Source organism: Podarcis vaucheri, assembly GCF_965113315.1.
Source record: "Podarcis vaucheri genome assembly, chromosome: 1".
Lineage (NCBI taxonomy): Eukaryota > Metazoa > Chordata > Lepidosauria > Squamata > Lacertidae > Podarcis > Podarcis vaucheri.
Window position 1 is genome coordinate 67,740,277 of NC_138759.1, and position 18,879 is coordinate 67,759,155.

Consider the following 18,879-nt stretch of genomic DNA (forward strand, 5'->3'; position numbering starts at 1 on the left):
TGGTGCCATAGGTTTGAAAGGTCATGTGAAAGCAAATTGCTCCTGCTGGGTGTGTTCTGCCCAGATCAGTTGTTTCTACTCAATCACAAAAATTCCCAGAAGCTGCATCTGCAGTCATTTGCAATTTATTTATTAATATGAGGCCAGTTCTTAAATACCAACAAAACAGTACATGATACAATCTAAGATATTAATAACTATTGAAGTCTTTGTACAATTTTTAATTTTATGTTCTGTAGGTTTTGTTCTTTGGTTTCTTTGCAATGAAAATGTGAAAGTTGTTTTCTGTTGTAGACTGTTAACTGTGTTAATTATCATTTTTAGGGGCTGCTAACTTGAATGTGTGCATATGAAAGGAGCTGTGGCTTGATTTGGTCTTTTAAACATGTCTCTAATTATAATGCAGCATGACTTTTATGTATCCAAGTTGTGTGTAATCCTCATTTTTGGACCTGCAGCAGCCTACACAATCTTTATTCTCGGAAACAGGATTTGCTACGAGTCCTGGACATTTCACCCTCATTAGCTTGTTGCTCAAAGCTCACCAAGTTGTGTTATTGTTGATTTGCATGTGAATACTGTCAGAGAGCTAGTGTATCCATGTTGCTGCTAGCACATTTCAAATGAAACATTTTGTCCCACATACTTGTGCAGCTTTCCATCTTCTTTCCTAGTACTGCGCAATCATAGCCTGTTCTTTTCACTGTACTTCTGAGCTACGCCTGTTTTCTAGATCTGTTTCCTCAACTGATCCTTTTAGCATTGCTCCAGCTTCTGTACATGCGTGACAACGTGGAGCTTTGATAACTGGCTGCTCAGTGCAGTGCTGGATACCTGATAGGTGACTTCAGAAGAGTGCAGCCTGAAGCAAAGGCTGAACTCAGAAAGCAGAGATTGCGAAAATGCTTTTATCTTCAAATTTATTAACAGAATTTGTTCAGTTTCTAGGCTGCCTTTCTCCAATAACGACTCAGGGCAGGTAGTAAATCCAATAAAAGAGAAGCTCAATAAACTTTGTGTTTTCACTCATGGAAGCATACAAAACTGGTTAACTTCACAGAGGTGGTGGTATATCTCCTGCACCTGCTCCCTCTCTCCCTCTTGCTCCCTACCTCATCTGCAGGTAGCGACCTTCCATTCCCTTAAGCAGCTTGCAGTAACAAAATTCCTGTGCTTATTTTAGCAAGATGCCCACAAAATTGTGGGAACATGTATTGCAGCATGGTGCAGAGACAAGAATGTCCCAGCATATATATATATATATATATATGCAGGTTTTGGTGTCTTCGGGTGTCTTCCCGTGTAAGAGTCGGGGTGTCTGTGCGACGTTTCGACGAGGTCTCACTCGTCATCTTCAGGCTGGTGCTTTCGGCTTCTTGTTACTGGAACAGAGCTCTGTTCCAGTAACAAGAAGCCGAAAGCACTAGCCTGAAGATGACGAGTGAGACCTCGTCGAAACGTCGCACAGACACCCCGACTCTTACACGGGAAGACACCCGAAGACACCAAAACCTGCATTCCTGTACCCGTGAAAATCTACGAAAGCAATATATATATATATATATATATATATATATATATATATATATATATATATAGTTGTGATTGCAGAGTCCTTTGCACAACGGAATGATGAACAGTACGTGCCACATGCTTAATGCTGCTTTATTTTCAGTTCAAAGTTGAGAAATTACAAACATGCATCTTGCCTCTGCTGGAGCAGAGAAGCAACCGTCCTTCTCCTCGGAATGAAGAACACCGAGAGAGAAATGAAAAACAGGAAACCAGTGTACGTCACATCCAGCTTCCCATTCCCGTGGGAAAACCCAACAGTACTCTGACTGTGGAATGTAAACATTGTCTTGTGACAAGCACTCTGCTGCACAGTGAAGAGAGCAGAAACCAACATCCTCCCCCTTTCCGTGAACATCACTGGGCAGCGTGTTCGTACAATATCAGTACAAACCCAACTTCTGTACATAGGTACAGTGTTGATCCCTTGATACAATCTTGGACAATACATCAGCAGGAATTTCATTACCTGGCATATAGGACACCGTTACGAGTCCCTTCTGAATATGTTCCCTAGCATGTTGCACCTTCAATTGCAAGTGCTTTGTGCTTTGCTTACAACCTTCCGAATTCAGCAAAGCCAAACATGCTTTGTTGTCCTGGTAAACCTGGATTGGACATTTGACAGGAATTTTCATGTCTTTGCACAATTGTAACAACCATTCACAATCCTTAAGTGAATAAGACAGTGCATTCAGTTCAGCTTCACAAGTACTTAAGCTAATTGTTGTTTGCTTCTTGCATGACCAATCAAATAGACCCTGATTGTACATGTAGCAAACTCCAGACGTACTTTTCCTGTCTGTAGTGTCACTTCCAAAACTTGCATCTGCAAAAATTTAAAGACCACCAGACTTCTGATTGTTAAATCTCAGTCTGTAATGCATAGTGCCTTTCAAATAGCGTGCTATGCGTTTCAGAGCTTTCCAATCCTTAACAGTAGGATTGTTGACTTGTCTGCTTAGCAAATTACAGCTAACAGCAATGTCAGGTCTTGAACATCTGGCAATGAAGTTTAGCTTGCCTAGCACACTTCTGTACAATGTAGTGTCAGAAAATGCTTCTTCAGTGTCTTCTACCTGATAACCTGTTGTCATCGGTGTGTCTACAGGGTTAGCATCCATCAGGTTTAGTTTGCTTAACACATCAGCAATTTTCCGTGACTGGTGTACTAGAATGTTACCACTTTGATCTTTCTCTATTTCCAGAGATAGGTAGTTGTTTACCTCACCAAGATCTTTCATGTCAAAGTGCTCTTTCAGTTGAGCTAGGGCATTATTGTACATTGTGACATCTTTCCAAAAGAATAAAATATCATCAACATAAAATAAACAATACAGCTTCTTTTGCCCCTCCTCTTTGACAAACACACATGGATCAGCTTTCCCTTGCTGAAAACCTAGAGAAAACAATGCTTCAGTGAGTTTTGTGTGCCAACACCGTGCACTTTGTTTGAGACCATAAAGGGACTTCTTCAGAGCACAAACAAATCCCTGTTTTACCTGTACGCCATCAGGTGGAAGCATATAAAGTGATTCACCTAGAGATCCGTACAAAAATGCTGTATTTACATCATGGTGACTAATGTGTAGATTCTCCTCTGCAGCTAGCTTGAGCATAAGCCTAATGCTCTCATACCTCACCGTGGGTGAGTAGGTCTCGTGATAGTCTTCACCTGGTACCTGTGCAAAACCTCTGGCTACCAATCTGGCTTTGTGTCTGACTATCTTGCCACTTTGATCAGTCTTCGCTTTGAAGACCCATTTGCTTCCAAGCAGTTTCATTCCTGGAACTACTGGAACTAGCTCCCAAGTTTTGTTCCTTTCCAAGGAATCAAGCTCAGCCTTCATGGCGTTTAACCATGGCTCAGCTTCCTTAGAATCCAAATCCTGGATTTCTTGGAAACTTGAAGGTTCAAATACCTTCCTGGAGCTTTTAACAGCTGCTACTGCTGTCTTAGCAAATTCATCAGCAAATCTCTTTGGAGGTCTGCCTTTTGTGGCTCTTTGTGACCTGCGAATTAGCCTTTGGTCTTCAACACTCTCCTCTTCCTTCTTAGGAGAAAAGTGGCCTATTGTGAACAATGGTTCTTCCAATTCCTGATCAGAGCTTTCAGAGGGTCGCATAGAGGCTTTCGCACTCTTGAAATCCTCTGAATTATCCGATTCAGTTTCAGACTCAGAATCAGAATCTTCATCAGTGGGTGTGGGTTGCTGTTTCTTATCCTCAGTCTCATCACTGTCATCAGGATAACATTGGAAAATTCCCACATTCTCCCCCCACTTGGCATTGTACTCAACACTTCTTGTGAGCTTAATTGTCTTAGAGTCAGTCATCATTATTCTGTAAGAACCTTTCTGATAACCTAGAAAGATACCATGCAATCCACGTTTGCCTAACTTGGAGCTTTGTGGTGAATGAATCCACATGTCAGAACCAAATATTTTCATGTGTTTGATGTACGGTTTCTTACCAAACATCTTCTCATAGGGGGTACAACCAATCGCTGAAGATAACCTGCGATTGTAACTGTAAATAAAACACGAGAGAGCTTCGGCCCAATAACTCTCTGGAAGATTGGCATCATGCAGCAAGGTTTTTAACCCTTGAAGCAATGTTTGATTTGCCCTTTCGCAAAGTCCATTCTGCCATGGCGAGCGAGGACTGGACAAATCGTGTTGAATTCCTTTCTCAGTCAGAAAAGCTTCAAACTGCTGAGAAGTGAATTCTCCCCCGCGATCTGTGAAAAGAATTTTTATCTTCTTACCATGCACATTTTCCAACCAAGCACAGAATTCCTTGAACCTTGGAAAAGCCTCTGATTTCTGCTTGAGATTATACACATAAATATACCTGGAAAATGCATCAATGAGAACCATGAAGAACCTATTGCCACCCAAAGAGGGCGATAGTGGACCAACTAAATCAGCATGAACAATCTGGTATGGTTCTGTAGCTTGCCTACTAGACACCTTACCTTTCGCAGCCATTTTCACCTTGTTTGTTGCGCATGCCTTGCACTTCATGTGGTACCTGCAGGGTTTAATAGTCATACCTTCAACCAAGGCAGGCATTTTAGAAACTGCCTCAAAATGCAAATGACCAAATTTCCTGTGAAAATCATGAATACATCCTGCATGCAAACTTTTGTTAGAACCTGCAATGCAACAAGTATCATTCTGCACAACATCATCATAATACAAAACAAACAAACGATCAACACATTCAGCATGCAATACATAATCGTCTTTCTTTGTGATGGTGCATTTCTTGTTCTTGAAGGAAACGTCAATGTTCCGTTCATTCAGCTGCATCACACTTAGAAGATTGTGTGTGGCATCTGGAACGTACAGTACATCATGTATCTCTAAGTCCAAACTGTGAAGAACAACAGTTCCGTAGCCTTGACTGGGAATCGTGTGGTCATCCGCCTGGTGAATCGCACCTTCCTGCGGTGTAAAAGACACAAACAGTCTCTTATCGTTGCACATGTGGTGGGTAGCTGCTGAATCAACAACGAAGAAAGATCTAGACGTCTTCTGGACCTTTGCAACCTTTGGAGTGAAGCGTGAGACCATTGCCTTGTGCTGCGTTGTCCTGGACACCGGACCTTTGCCTTTGCTTTGGCCTTTTCCACGCGATGAGCTTCCGCTGCGCTGCTCTGTCTTGGCCCTGGGATATCTGCATTCCCTCTTCATATGGCCTAGACGTCCACACGAGTAGCATTTCACTGCCTTCAAAGCTTTGGCGCCCTCTGGTGGTTCCACTGCACTCTGGGATGACGTCTGTGAAGACTCCCCCTTACCCATGCAGCTAGCACCCCGGCGATCTGCTTCATTCTGGATCACGGCAGTAACATAGGCTACTGTGAGCTGAGCAGTTGGCTGAACAGCAATCTGAGTGGCAACGGACTCCCAACTTGGTCCCAAAGAATGTAGTATCATGAAGGAATACACAGCCTCTGGAAAGTTGAGTCCTCTCTGTTGCAACTCATGTCTCAGATTCTGCATCTCCATCAGATGTGTACGCACATCTCCACCTTCAGCAAGAGCCATGCCATGCAGCTTGGCATAGTAGTACATTGAGGAACCAGCTTCTGTCCTCAAGTGAGCCTCTCTTAAAGTGTTCCAAATTTCTTTGGCTGTGGTCTTTCCACGCAACAAACAGAGCTCTTCTGGGGATACTATCAACGTAAGCGTTCCCCTTGCTTTGGAATCCTTAGCAGCCCATTGAGCTGTAATTGGAGCTGGGGGGTTGTCTGTAATAACATTGAACAGACCTTCCTTCCGCAGAATTGCCTCTGCATAAAGTACCCACTCCGTGTAATTTTTCTTATTGAGCTTAGGAATCCCAAAAGCTTCAACCAGCTTTGCTTCAGCCATCATTGCTGCTTTAATCAAGCTGCGTCACTGTATAGCAACTTCCAAAAGCACCTGTAAAAAGTACTTTCGTTTTCCCCAGCCATCCAAGCCTGTGAGCTTGTGCCTTAAAGCCTTTATCGCGGCAAAACGGCTTTAAAAGTTCAAAGTCCAGCCATAAAGCCATGAATTAGAAACTGGCAGGCTGCTCCGGAGCATGAGCACATACCTTCATCAATCAAACTTGACGCGCAGAGCAGATAACGCGATCCGTTCCTCTGTACCTCTGCCGGCATTCCTCAGTTTGATTTACGTCTTTCTGGGCCCATAACCAAAATGTTGTGATTGCAGAGTCCTTTGCACAACGGAATGATGAACAGTACGTGCCACATGCTTAATGCTGCTTTATTTTCAGTTCAAAGTTGAGAAATTACAAACATGCATCTTGCCTCTGCTGGAGCAGAGAAGCAACCGTCCTTCTCCTCGGAATGAAGAACACCGAGAGAGAAATGAAAAACAGGAAACCAGTGTACGTCACATCCAGCTTCCCATTCCCGTGGGAAAACCCAACAGTACTCTGACTGTGGAATGTAAACATTGTCTTGTGACAAGCACTCTGCTGCACAGTGAAGAGAGCAGAAACCAACATCTATATATATGTCCCAAACCTTGGAGAATAATCCTCTTTTCAGGCATTACTCACATGTAAAAACAAGAGAAACGCTAAGCTCGAGGCCCCACATTGCCCTCTGTGAGTTGAATAATGTACTTCTGAAGCACAGTGTCTCCTATACAGGGGTGGAGGGGGCGTGGGGGTGTGTGTGTTCCAGGGCAATTGCCCCAGGCGCATTTTTCTGGGGGGTGCTCACACCGCCCTCCTGGAGCCAGCCCTGTGCCACTTTGCAAGACTGGGATCTGATCAGATCCCAATGGCCATCTAGCCCAGCAGTTGCCAAACAGATGCTTGTGGGAAGAACACTATCATGACCTGAGAGGAACAGCACTCTACCCACCTGTGATTCCCAGCAGCTGGTATTCTGAGGTATTCTGCTTCTGACAGTGCAGCATGGCTATCACGGCTCGTAGCCATTAATAGCCTTATCCTTTACGAATTTGTCTGATCTGCTTTCAAACCCATCAGAGTCGGTGGCCGTCACTGCCTCATGTGGGAGCGAGTGCCATAGTTAAACTATGCACTGTGTGAAGAAGTATACTTGCTTTTGTCTGTCCTGCACCTTCCAACATTCATCTTCATTGAAAAGTCTTTCTCTTCTGCCTACTTCTGTGTGAATATGTTTTGAACCCTTAATGGAAAAGTGTGTGTGTGAATGTATTGTGAGATGCTTGACAGAACCTGACAGCCAGTTCTTACATATTTCAAGTGCAATGAATTTGTTGTTACTCTACAAACTGTATTTGTGTGTGTTCCTATGTATGCATGTACATGTGTGTGTGTATGTAGTTCTTTTGTTCATTTTAATCTTTGCTTTTCTTTCCCCCCATTTTATCTCTGGTTTCTTTCCTTGCCTGCCTGCATGTAATTGTTCACATAATTAAGGCTGGCAAGATAAACACCTACAGCTGCTCCATGGAGGAACCCAGCCAAGACTGACACTATTCCTGTCCTGCATCGTTTGCCAAGGCACTGAGGCTTGGTTGTCAGCATCTATTCCCTCTGTGTATCTACTACTAACCCCAAGCTTCTTACTTAATATGTTGACACACTATGGCTGATAGCAACATTGGGAGTTTTGTCAAGCACAGCATGGTTGAGACTTTGTAATTTTTATGAAGAATAGTGGTAATTGCAGCTGCAGGTATAGAGCCACCTTGGCTTACATCTTTTCAGAATGGTCAGTCAACATGCGGAACTTCATGTCCTCAGGTGCAATTTACCCTTGTTTTTGTTTGTTTTTTACCTTCATCTGTATGCCAGAGAAATTGATGGTATCTTGTCAAACGTTTCCTAATTCATTACAATATATTTATTATTAATAATAACATGAAACAATACAAACAACAAATAGTGGATATTGTTCGTCAGTTACAAATACAGTCATGATGTATATAAGGCAGAAAATAATAGCAGCATGGTAAGTTAAATAACCAAGCCCAAAAGATCTTAATTAATTAATTAATTAATTTTTATAATGAATGATTTTAGAATGTTGTTTATGTTGTACCTTTGTACTGTTTTATTGTTGTTAGCCGCCCTGAGCCCGGCTTCGGCTGGGGAGGGCGGGATATAAATAAAATTTATTATTATTATTATTATTATCTATGAGTTATTGGGGGGGGTGTCCTAGGTTCCTCTGGGTGACAGTTAATAAAAGAAATAAACATAAACCAATCAGCATTGAAAGTATCTTTTTTTGGTTTCTGCACACATCACTCTACCGTGTGCAAAAGTAAGTTTATCTGTCAAAACCAAGTTCCATGCCGTCTCACACCACTTTTGAATAGTACATCCACCCACATTTCCCCAATGTAACCGCACCTCCATGTGTGCTGCCAAAAGGAGGTAGTTTATCAGATCCTTAGAAAGCTAATCCCTCTTCCCTTTCAATATCTCTGTGATCAGTAAGGATTGCAAAAAACCTTACATATTTATTTTCTTGACAGGAAGCTTTTGCTTCCCTAGGATGGAAGAAGTTGTTTTTCATTCTACCTTCCCGAAGACGATACACCATGGGGACCCCAGTTTCCAACTATGTGCTCTACTATAGCTACTATATAAATCTATATTTCTATCTGTCTGCACTATTTATACTATATACTATAGGTACTGTATGATATACCTGAACGAAATACTGTTGAGAAGACACTGAACTGCATTTTGATCCAGTCTTTCCTGGCCACAAGTTCCCTAAACAAGCTTTCCATTTCCATTTGAGTAGGGTGGAGGGAATTGGGTCCTTGTTTCTAAGAGTTGTATTATTTGAAGATGAGATATTTGTAAGATATTCAATCCAAATGTATTATTTTGCAGGTACTGAGCAACAGCAGATAAATGTTGCCCCCTCTTCAGAGACTTTTACCAACTGGAGAGCTATATTATCACCAACATGGCCTTCTAGAGAACTTGAGTCTTCCTCAGTGGGTGACATTTCAATGAGGCAAGCCTTGGAGAACGCCAATCTGCTTCAGATAATAAAAAGTACTTTAGCAGAGACACGGACGAGAACTATGGACCAAACTAGGTTTTTGCCAAGCCTATATCAAGGCAGTGGCAACAGCGCATCCCAAGAACCTTCTGAGGTATCAGCTGAATCACCAGTGAAGTCTCAAGATGCTGACGAAATGACTATTGTATCAGGTTTGCCTCAAATCAGTGTGTTACCCGCATTGTCCACATCATCACCAGTGACACATTCAACTACTACTGTGTCATCCCAGATAATGCCATATGCAACATCCTCCATTTCAAAAGAAATCACATCGGGATCAGACATAGTTTCAACCTCTCCATTACCACCCCCTTTGCCATTGGTAAAGGAATCACCTCATATCATAATTGTTTCCAATTTGACTGTGCCACCCACCCAAGTGCCTTTGTCCACAGATATAGAAAATTCATTCAGCATAAACACCATTAATAATTATTTAAATAAAACTTCAGGTAATCCACAGAGTACGATAGTGCCTGGAAATTCCAGCGCAACAGAATATGCAGTATCCAGAAAGGATGGCAAAGAGTTTTCTGTTGCCACCTCATTTAGTAATGGCATTGGATTGATTAGTGGTCATTCCACAATACCAGCAGGGACACAATCACACCCAGAAGATAGGAAACAGCACCCTCCTGCTTTGCATGCAATAATAGACAATAAGACTTCTCTCCTATTATCAAGTCACAGAGTGCCATTGAATTCTAGCAGAAATATTTTTTTCTCTGGATTCACTCACAAAGCATCTTTTGTAGCAGAGCTCCCGAGTAAGCCACCAGATGCCATGACACATCATAAGGAGAGTAGCATATATGCAACTGCATCATCTACAGTTCATAGGAACAAGACAGTTCCTTGGATTTCTGCATCAGCCCCCCATACCTTGATGACTGATTTGCTGTCTTCATCACTTTCAAGTTCTTCCAAAGAGAGAGATTTATTAGCAGCACCTGAAAATCCAAGACCTTTTCGTTCGTCTCTCCCAGCAGTGCCAACTGGAGCTATTTCAGAGGCAATAAGCAAAAATAATGCAATCGCTCCAGCACCCGCACCTACTAGTATTTCCTTAATAGAGGGGACAAATCAAACTTCTGATGCAGCTGGACATCAGACTGTTTCGGCACCAAATGATAAAGTTGCTTCCGATATTCATTTAACAAATCCTTATGCCACAGAATCAAAAACAGAGATTTCTAATACAGCTTATGAAACCAGTGAAAACACACCTCCTATAGCCTATGAAGCCTTGGTAAGATCATTACAACGTCGGTCATTCACCAAAGATGCTAGTGACACAGTGTTCACAAATGTTGATGTGAATAGATTATTTCCTTATCAGTCACCAGGAACGCAAACCACAAATGTTTCTTTAGAAACCCCTGCCAACGAGCAAATTCTCAAGAGAATTTTGCCATTTGAAAGAACCAGCTCCAATGAATTTTCAGTATCTTTGCCAACTTCTGTTGGAGGCCTTTTAAAATTTCGTTCCACAGCCATGTTTATATCTCCTCCTGATAATTTTAGAAGTTCTCGATTAGCAGATTCTAATGTGGGAAGGCCAATGCTTAGCTTAATAGAAGAGGAGGGGAGAAATGTGAAGGTATCCACCACTATGATGCCCCATGCAGAATATTTATCTCATCTACCTTTAAATGAATCTGATGCTAAAATGCATGAAAGCTTACATACAGTTGATACTTCCTTCAGGACTGCTATATCACCTTTGGACATATACATGTTTCCCTCTTCTACTCCAGCAACAGAACGTTTGGAAAGCCCAGTGCCTGCTTCCCTAGAAGTTTCGAACACTGCTTCGAAAGGCATCTTAGATACTTCAAATGCAGGGAAGATTTTTAAAACCACACCATTAGTTCCTGTGTGGGACCCTGGAAGCTGGCTGTCATCTACTGGCATAAGTATGTCTTCAGGAAAGACAACAACTCAAGTGTCCCCAGTTGCAGAGGACTATGTGAACCCTACATCTTTAAGAACAATATATACAGTGGTTCCAGGCCTACAGCAGCAAACAAATTATGTAAATAAACAGATGCCTTCTAGCACAGCCACATCACCCATAAGTACATCTGTAACAGTTCTCCCAAATTCTTCAGTTTCAAGTGGAAGAAATTCTAAGAGCTTCACAGAATTTAACACATACCCATTGACTGTAGAAACATCTTCTGGCCAGTATGCATCCTTTCCAAATAACCAAAGTGCTCTCTCACAAGGAACAGAAGTCCCATTACTGCACTCTAAAAATGACACTCATACACATGGAAATATTTTGGAATATTTTACTGTCAGGAATATAAATGTCAACTCCAGCTTTGGGAAAAAATCCTATCCTGTGTATGAGGACTTCACAGCTGCTAATACGAGGACGTCTACTAGCACAGATGCATTTTCCTCTATTTTGACAACATATGATCACTTATGGCCTTTTGTTTCTTATGCCAAGTCCCAGAAGCCTCAAACAACTAATTCTGGAAACCTTATTGCATCAACAGATGCCTTCTATGCAACATCATCTCCCCTATCTTCTCAATTCATTGCTAAATTAACTGTTCCAGTAAATAAGGAAATTAGTGCTGTTAGCAGTAAAAAAACAACATATCACAGCCTGGTACATGAATTGCTAAGCTCAACATCAGTATTAAATGTTGAAGAATACATGACTTCAGGAAAACCAACACAGTTCACAAATGTCCCTGTTTCAGGAGCAAATAATTACTTGAATAAACAGCTAACAAGTACTGGAGGGTGGGACACAAAAGGTACAAGTGATATAGATACAGTTAAAATGCATAATGAAGCCACAAAGATCACTCCATTGCAAACACATACCACTAACACAGCCATCATAACCTCTGTTCATGCATCACAAACACGACTAACTACTCCTTTGTTGCCAAAAACCAACTTTACCCATTCTGTCATTACAGTGTTACCGTCTGTGTCTCCTGGTGTAATACCATCTGTAGCAACTTCAGAAGCAACACCAGTTACAGGAAAATCAGCTCCAACATCACCAATGCTGACTTCATCCTTGTTCTCACTGAGCACTGAAAATTCGCCATCTGTGATGGCATTAAGCACGTTAATATCAACACTAGCAAAAAATAATACTGCCACAAAAATGGCACCAACTTTAAGCCCAGTAGTGACACGTGCAGCCTTTCCAGTTGTATCAACAGATGAGTCTACAACACCTGTGCACTCCACTAGCTCATTTCCAGTCACAAAAACGAGTACAGTTTCAGCCCCCACAACACATGCACCAAGACAAACCGAAACAGCAACACATGACACCAAGAAATCCACAAGTTCAGACACCAGTAAAACATCAACTGCATACCCACTGACAATTACAGCAGCTTTGACATCTATTACAGCATCAGCGAAAACAGCTAGACTTCTCCCTACACCTGCCGAAAATACTTCCGCTGCTACTACAACAGTGTCAACTTCAGCTTTTGCTAATGTGACAACAGTTCTTCCTTTGGAATGCCAGCTGTCCAGAAACCTTCTCATTAAGACAGGTATGAATATGTAGAGGGTTAGTTATCACGAGGCATTGCATTTTATAATGAAGACATAATATGAATGTCAAGTAGCATTATTATTATTTAAATAGTTTAATAAATGACACCGGATAAATTGCAACTAATTTGATGGATAGATTCTTTGTTAGTTTTTGCAAATCTGAATGATTATTGATAGTGGAGTGCACGTGCTGCTACTGTAAGTTCATACAGCCCAGTTCAAACTGTGGCCATGTCCTATTTCCTCCATCACTGCCAGGTGGCTGTACCAGTGAGGCCAGTGCACCAGAAATCAGTATGTTCCAGCTAGGAAGGGAGCTGTCCAGCAAAGGTGTCACAGAGAGCACAATTTTCTGGTTCGGTAATGGCTAGCTTTCAACCAAGCAGCTTTATCGCTGACTCTGCTGCCCATCCCTGATCTGAACTACATGAGAAGCCTGGCTTCCTCCTTACAAGTAGGAGTAGAAGGCCTTGTGCTGTCAAATTGGCTCTTCAGATCATTGGGGCTTCTGCCTCCTCTGTTCCTAGGAATTATTTTGGAAGGTCTGGTACTGAGCACGGCACAGCGGTTCTCCTGAAGATGTGGATTCCTCAAGCAGGGCATCTTCATGAGTGATGGCCTTGGGAGGCTGTATGGGGGTGGGGGTGGTATGTCAAATTCTGCTGAAGCCCCGTGAACACTGTAGGTGATGTGGCTAGCAACAGGTTTCTTCGTTTCCTCCACAGTGTCCTCCAGTTCTGGGCTCATCTTGATAGGAGACAGTGTGTCAGGACATGCCACTGTGAAATGCTCTCATATAACTTGCATGTAAATATGTTTAGGATCGCTGCCATGACCTGTTTCCTATATAGTATTGCAGGGGTCTGTATAACACCTTCCTAAAAACACAGTAATTGCAGTTTTATTTCTTCCCAGCAATAACTGGTAACTGCATTTTCCTGTACTTGATGGACCCACAAGCAGATTTGTCACAGCAACTCATAGAATTAATATTACCAATTTACAACACGTGTTCTAGTGCCAAGACATTAACTGCAGCCTTTGAAATTGCTCTAGATGGAAATATCATGGATGCAGTGGACTTCATTATTGACAATTCCCTAACACTTTCCATGTGGAAATTGTAGTACAGATAGCTGTGTGTGAGACAGGTCACCTACATTTTGCATTTGTAATGTTAGGTGTAGAAGGAAAGGATAGAGCTAGATCAGGTATCCCCAAACTCCAGATGTTTTGGGACTACAATTCCCATCATCCCTGACCACTGGTCCTGTTAGCTAGGGATGATGGGAGTTGTAGTCCCAAAAATATCTGGAGGGCCGAGTTTGGGGATGCCTGAGCTAGACTGATGGAGTTGATGATCTCTGGGCGGGATTAAACTGAGAAGTCGTGTCAGTGGAAGCCCTGCTGAAGAACTTCTGCTTATGAAATGGAGCTTCCCTTGTTGTTTCCCAATGCCCCTGAACTGGCTGAATAGCATGGGGATGGGTGTGTGTGATCGTTCTGTCTGGAAAGCCAAAATATCTGTCCTGATGGAACTATCACCTTAGCGTAATGTTGAATTCCTCCCTCTGCCATGTTATGTTAGAAGAAAGGTATACATCTCTCGCTAGCCACATCTCTTGCTTTTATAGTCACAAAAATACTAGAAATGTTTGTGACTACTAAATGATGGCGAAGTTGATACAAAATGTAGTGGCTTTTGTTTCATTAGGGCAACAAAGCAGGGGACTTGTATTGAAGCATTTGTGTAGACTATTCAGTGTGTAATTGAGTTAAATTGCTTTACATCAGGGATAGCTAATGTAGTGCCTCATGGATGTTGCTGGGCTTCAGCTCTTATAGTCTGACTATTTGCCATGCTGGCTGGGGCTGATGGCTGATCTGGATGCTTCTGTTTTAAAGCATATTGGCACATGCCCTCAAAAACCCATGCTTTTCTGTCTGTCCACCCACTCTGTTACCAACACAGTTCCAATGCATGGATTTATTTTTAGGTACATTGTACAGGGAAGCTAATAATGCATATTGAAATTGTTTTTCTTTTCAAATAACAGGGATGTTGATTTGCTTATTACGATCTGCTTTGCAAATTCTTCCAGACTAGTATCTCTGAGTCATATGTGTTAGTATGCATCTGTAATGCTAAAATGCTTCCTTAATGTATCTGCAGATAATGCTTTACTGAAAAAAATTGGTATGGTTATGACTCAGTGTGCCTGTGTGGGTTTTAAATAAGTAGCAACTTAACTGTCTTCAGTTCCCAACAATAGCATTTCCTCGGCTTGAAGGTTTTGGTGCTAAGCATAAGTTCACTTCCAGACTGCAGCTGCTTCGTAGAGGCCATGTGAGCAGTCATTAGGCTTTTGAAAAGGATTATTAAGCAAATGAACAGAGGGTGCTTTTTAACTAATGTATAACTTTGCATTCTAGTTTTGTTTCTGAACACAAGAAGACTGCTGCTGAGCGACACCTTAAAGCAGAATGTCACAAAAGGTCTTACCCAGGCATTGCGACGAGCTTTCAACCAAAATGTCAATGCTCAAGTAAGCAAATTTAGTCATTTTTCTAAATAATCAAATTAAGAGCAAAGGCCAAGGAGAGAATAGGAAATGTCTCCACTCAGTTATAATTATTTTTTTGTTGCATTTCAGATTGTATTGTATTCCTAACACCTATGCATACAGATCCATATAAATAACCCATTAGCAGTTTTTTCTTTAGAAAGTGGGGGCAATTGATGGAACTGTATTATGGGTAGAATTTTGTCTGAGTGTCTTTCTTTCTTGTTGCCAGATACTGTGATGCTATCTGTTGGGAGTGAGGAAAATAAATTTAAATACTGAGCACTAAATTCTATAGCCGGTCATATAATTCTTGCCATTTTGGCTATGGTATACTGATAACCCAAATTCATTTTGGATGTTGTTGTTTTTTAAAAAGAAACTAGGGTATTTTTTAAATGTGTGTGTGTCTGTCTGTCCGTCCGTGTCTGTGTAAACCCATTTCTCTTCTCCATCCCCATCAGTAGAAATTGGCAATTTGACAATTTGAAAATCACACATGTGGGACCATTTCTCAAGTGTGACTGAAAGAAATTTAATTTCTGCTATCATTATAGTTTTATAGCTTAAGCATTTAAAGGTTTTATAATCTTATAATGCTTTGGGATGGAAAAGAAATTCTTTCTAGCTTAGCAGCATGACCGTATGTGAGTTTGCTCAGAATAAGTTCAGTGGGACTTACTCATGAGTAAATGTGCATAGGAATACAACTTAGCTGTTGCATTTTCAACACCCGAGAACTGAAATTGATATACGTAAATGTAAACATTCTATGCTGTCATCTAAACTGAATGTTTGAAAGGATGTGCTCTCTCCCCCATCCCTTCCCTTCTGGAGAGTATCTATTTGTGTAGGATTAGAATTGTGTGTATTTGACTTGGATTTTTGGAACGCTGGTGGAATGTGTTTTTGTGCCACAGCCTTAAGCTGTATGTGAAAGTATGAGAGCATATAATATTTCTATATGCCATTTACAGTCAGGTTTATGTCACTTGGAAGATAATATTTCTATACTTCTGCCATGAACAAGGAAGAAAAATGACTTTAATATCAATTTTCTTGCCCTGGTTAGGTTTATATTTCTCATTTTTCTTCAGTATACCAGTTACCTGTAGAATTTATTTACTTGAATTTAAGGCTGTCCAGGGCATGAGCTTTTACTTGTTCTGATTGAAAAATGTTGCCATTTTGCAATGATGACAGCCTGTTTTATTGGAAAGTACAGCTCTTTTGAGTGGAATATATAAGAGTGATTCAAATGGGATGTGACTTCTAATTTATTTTAGGTATGATTGTCAGCTATCTTGTGGGAGTTGTCCAATGGCAGTAGGCCTCAAGACATCAGAAATGAGGGAATTGGGAATAATTTTGTTCTGAACTCAGCTTTTCCACAGCTTATGAAATAGTCTAGGAAGTTCAGTAAATGGCTGCCACTCCTGTTAGTCTATCCTCTAGCATGTATGATGTATTAGTTTCTTTGAAGCTTAATATTTATTCTAATAGAAAACAATTTTGGCTTTAAAAAATGGGGCGGGGAGGGAGATTTGAGGCACCTTGATCACTGTCTACCTTAATTACATGAAACTAAGAGTTGTCAGGACATGGGTGGTGCTGTGGTCTAAACCACTGAGCCTAGGACTTGCCGATCAGAAGGTCGGCGGTTCGAATCCCTGTGACAGGGTGAGCTCTCGTTGCTTGGTCCCGGCTCCTGCCCACCTAGCAGTTCGAAAGCACATCAAAGGGCAAGTAGATAAATAGGTACCGCTCTGGCGGGAAGTTAAAAGGCGTTTCCATGCGCTGCTCTGGTTTCGCCAGAAGTGGCTTAGTCATGCTGGCCACATGACCCGGAAAAACTGTCTGCAGACAAACGTCGGCTCCCTTGGCCAATAAAGCGAGATGAGTGCTGCAACCCCAGAGTTGTTCACGACTGGACTTAACTGCCAGGGGTCCCTTTACCTTTACCTTGAAGAGTTGTCAGAGGACAAGCACTGATGAAAATAGATCCCTAGTGACTGTAACAGTAACACAATGAAAATACAATTCTTAAGATGTTTAACAACATTAAGTGTACAATTCCAAGGAAATTATATATATTCATTTGTTTTATTTGTAACTCTGGTTTACGACACACAATTACTGCAGTATTAAATGAAATACAACAATAACGTTTCTAAAACCATCCTTAACAGCAGGCATGTCCAAAGTCTGTTTTGGGGGCCTAATCCGGCCTGCAGGTCAGTTTAATCTGGTCCTTGTGGCAGTTTATTTCCTAGGGTAAAATCCCAAAAAACCTCAACAACTTCAATCCTAAAAAAAGGTCAAAAACTTTGGTTGGCCCTTCACTTCATCAAATCTGGCCCTCTTTGAAAAAAGTTTGGACAGCACTGCTTAACAGCATTAACTTTTTAACTTGACAAAACTGTGATATCCATGTCTTGCCCACATTTTTTACTGTATCACAAAATCCTGAATGAATGAAAACACCTTAAAACGGTTTCAGAAGGCCAGCAATGAGGGGGACAGTTTAATTTCTAAAGGGAGGAGTTCAGAAGTTGGGTCATCATCTTGGAGAAGGTCCCTTTCTGTGCTGCTGCAGAATTTAACTTACCTATAGGAGAAACCAGAAACAGAGCATCTCTCACTGATCTCCAAGCTTGGGTTGGCATATACATGTTTATAGTATAAACATAGAAGAAGATAATGGAGCAGAGGCAAAATGATAATTTCAGGTTTGTTGTTCTTATCTTATAAGGCAGGTTGTTGTAGAAAGAAGGAAAGGGTATTTTATTCATTGTATACATTTCTCTGTTGGATATCCAAGAGACTTTAGTTGCCAGAGGAAGGGTCAACATTTGAGTGGCTTTATTCAGGATATATTAATGTTCTGGAGCTCAGGTGGTGTGAATATGCTCAAAATACTTCAACTTCTACCACAGAACAGATTGTAAAGGAACAACCTATACGTAGGCGCTAAAGCTTATTTAATTCTGCACTGTTGTCTGCTTGGGTGAGGTGGGATTAGGAGAAAGCAGTTCTGTCATTTTCCAAGTTAGTGAGTGAAAAAATGGGTGAAATTCCCAGTTCTGATGAGAACTGTGGCTGCTGTTCAATCTCACAAAAGATCAAGGAGTCCATCAAGGACCATGTGTGCTGGTAAGGATGCAATAGGAGCACGGCTGGTGTTGGCTTTACAACTGTTTTGGCACCAGGTGAAAACCTGCCTATTTGTTGAGACATTTGAAAGTTGGCCATTTTAAAGCTGGTTATTTTAGTCTGCTCCTTTAGTGTGTGTCGTTTTATTTGTTGTGTGCTGTATTTCTCTGTGTGAAAATGGGGCAGTGTGGTTGTGGTTCTGTTTGTTTCTCATACATTTCCCCTCCCCCCTCTCCTGGAATGGAAGCTCCTGGGTCCGTTCTCTTGCTTAACTAGGGTATGGTCAAACAATAGAACTAAGTAGCTAGCTTTTAATGTACAGTGGTACCTCGCAAGACAAGAAACTCGCTAGACGAAAGGGTTTTTTGTTTTTTGAGTTGCTTCGCAAGACGATTTTCCCTATGGGCTTGCTTCGCAAGATGGAAACGTCTTGCAAGTTTGTTTCCTTTTTCTTAACACCGTTAATACAGTTGCGACTTGACTTCGAGGAGCCTTTTTTGAGGTTTTTAAAGACTTTGGTGA

General features: G+C 41.4%; 1 protein-coding gene across 4 annotated transcripts in view; it reads left to right on the forward strand.

Moving 5' to 3' along the window:
* The window catches only part of KIAA1549L (KIAA1549 like), a 150,706-nt gene that overhangs the window by 58,759 nt on the left and 73,068 nt on the right, over window positions 1-18,879 (forward strand). For 2 of the 4 annotated variants that reach the window (XM_082231518.1, XM_082231519.1), the window contains exons 2-4: window positions 8,920-9,246; window positions 12,040-12,636; window positions 15,074-15,186. In XM_082231518.1, the coding sequence (XP_082087644.1) occupies window positions 8,920-9,246; window positions 12,040-12,636; window positions 15,074-15,186 (1,037 nt within the window). Of the gene's footprint in view, window positions 1-8,919; window positions 12,637-15,073; window positions 15,187-18,879 lie in introns of all 4 variants that reach the window. The other 2 variants (XM_082231520.1, XM_082231517.1) reach the window with 2 other exon arrangements.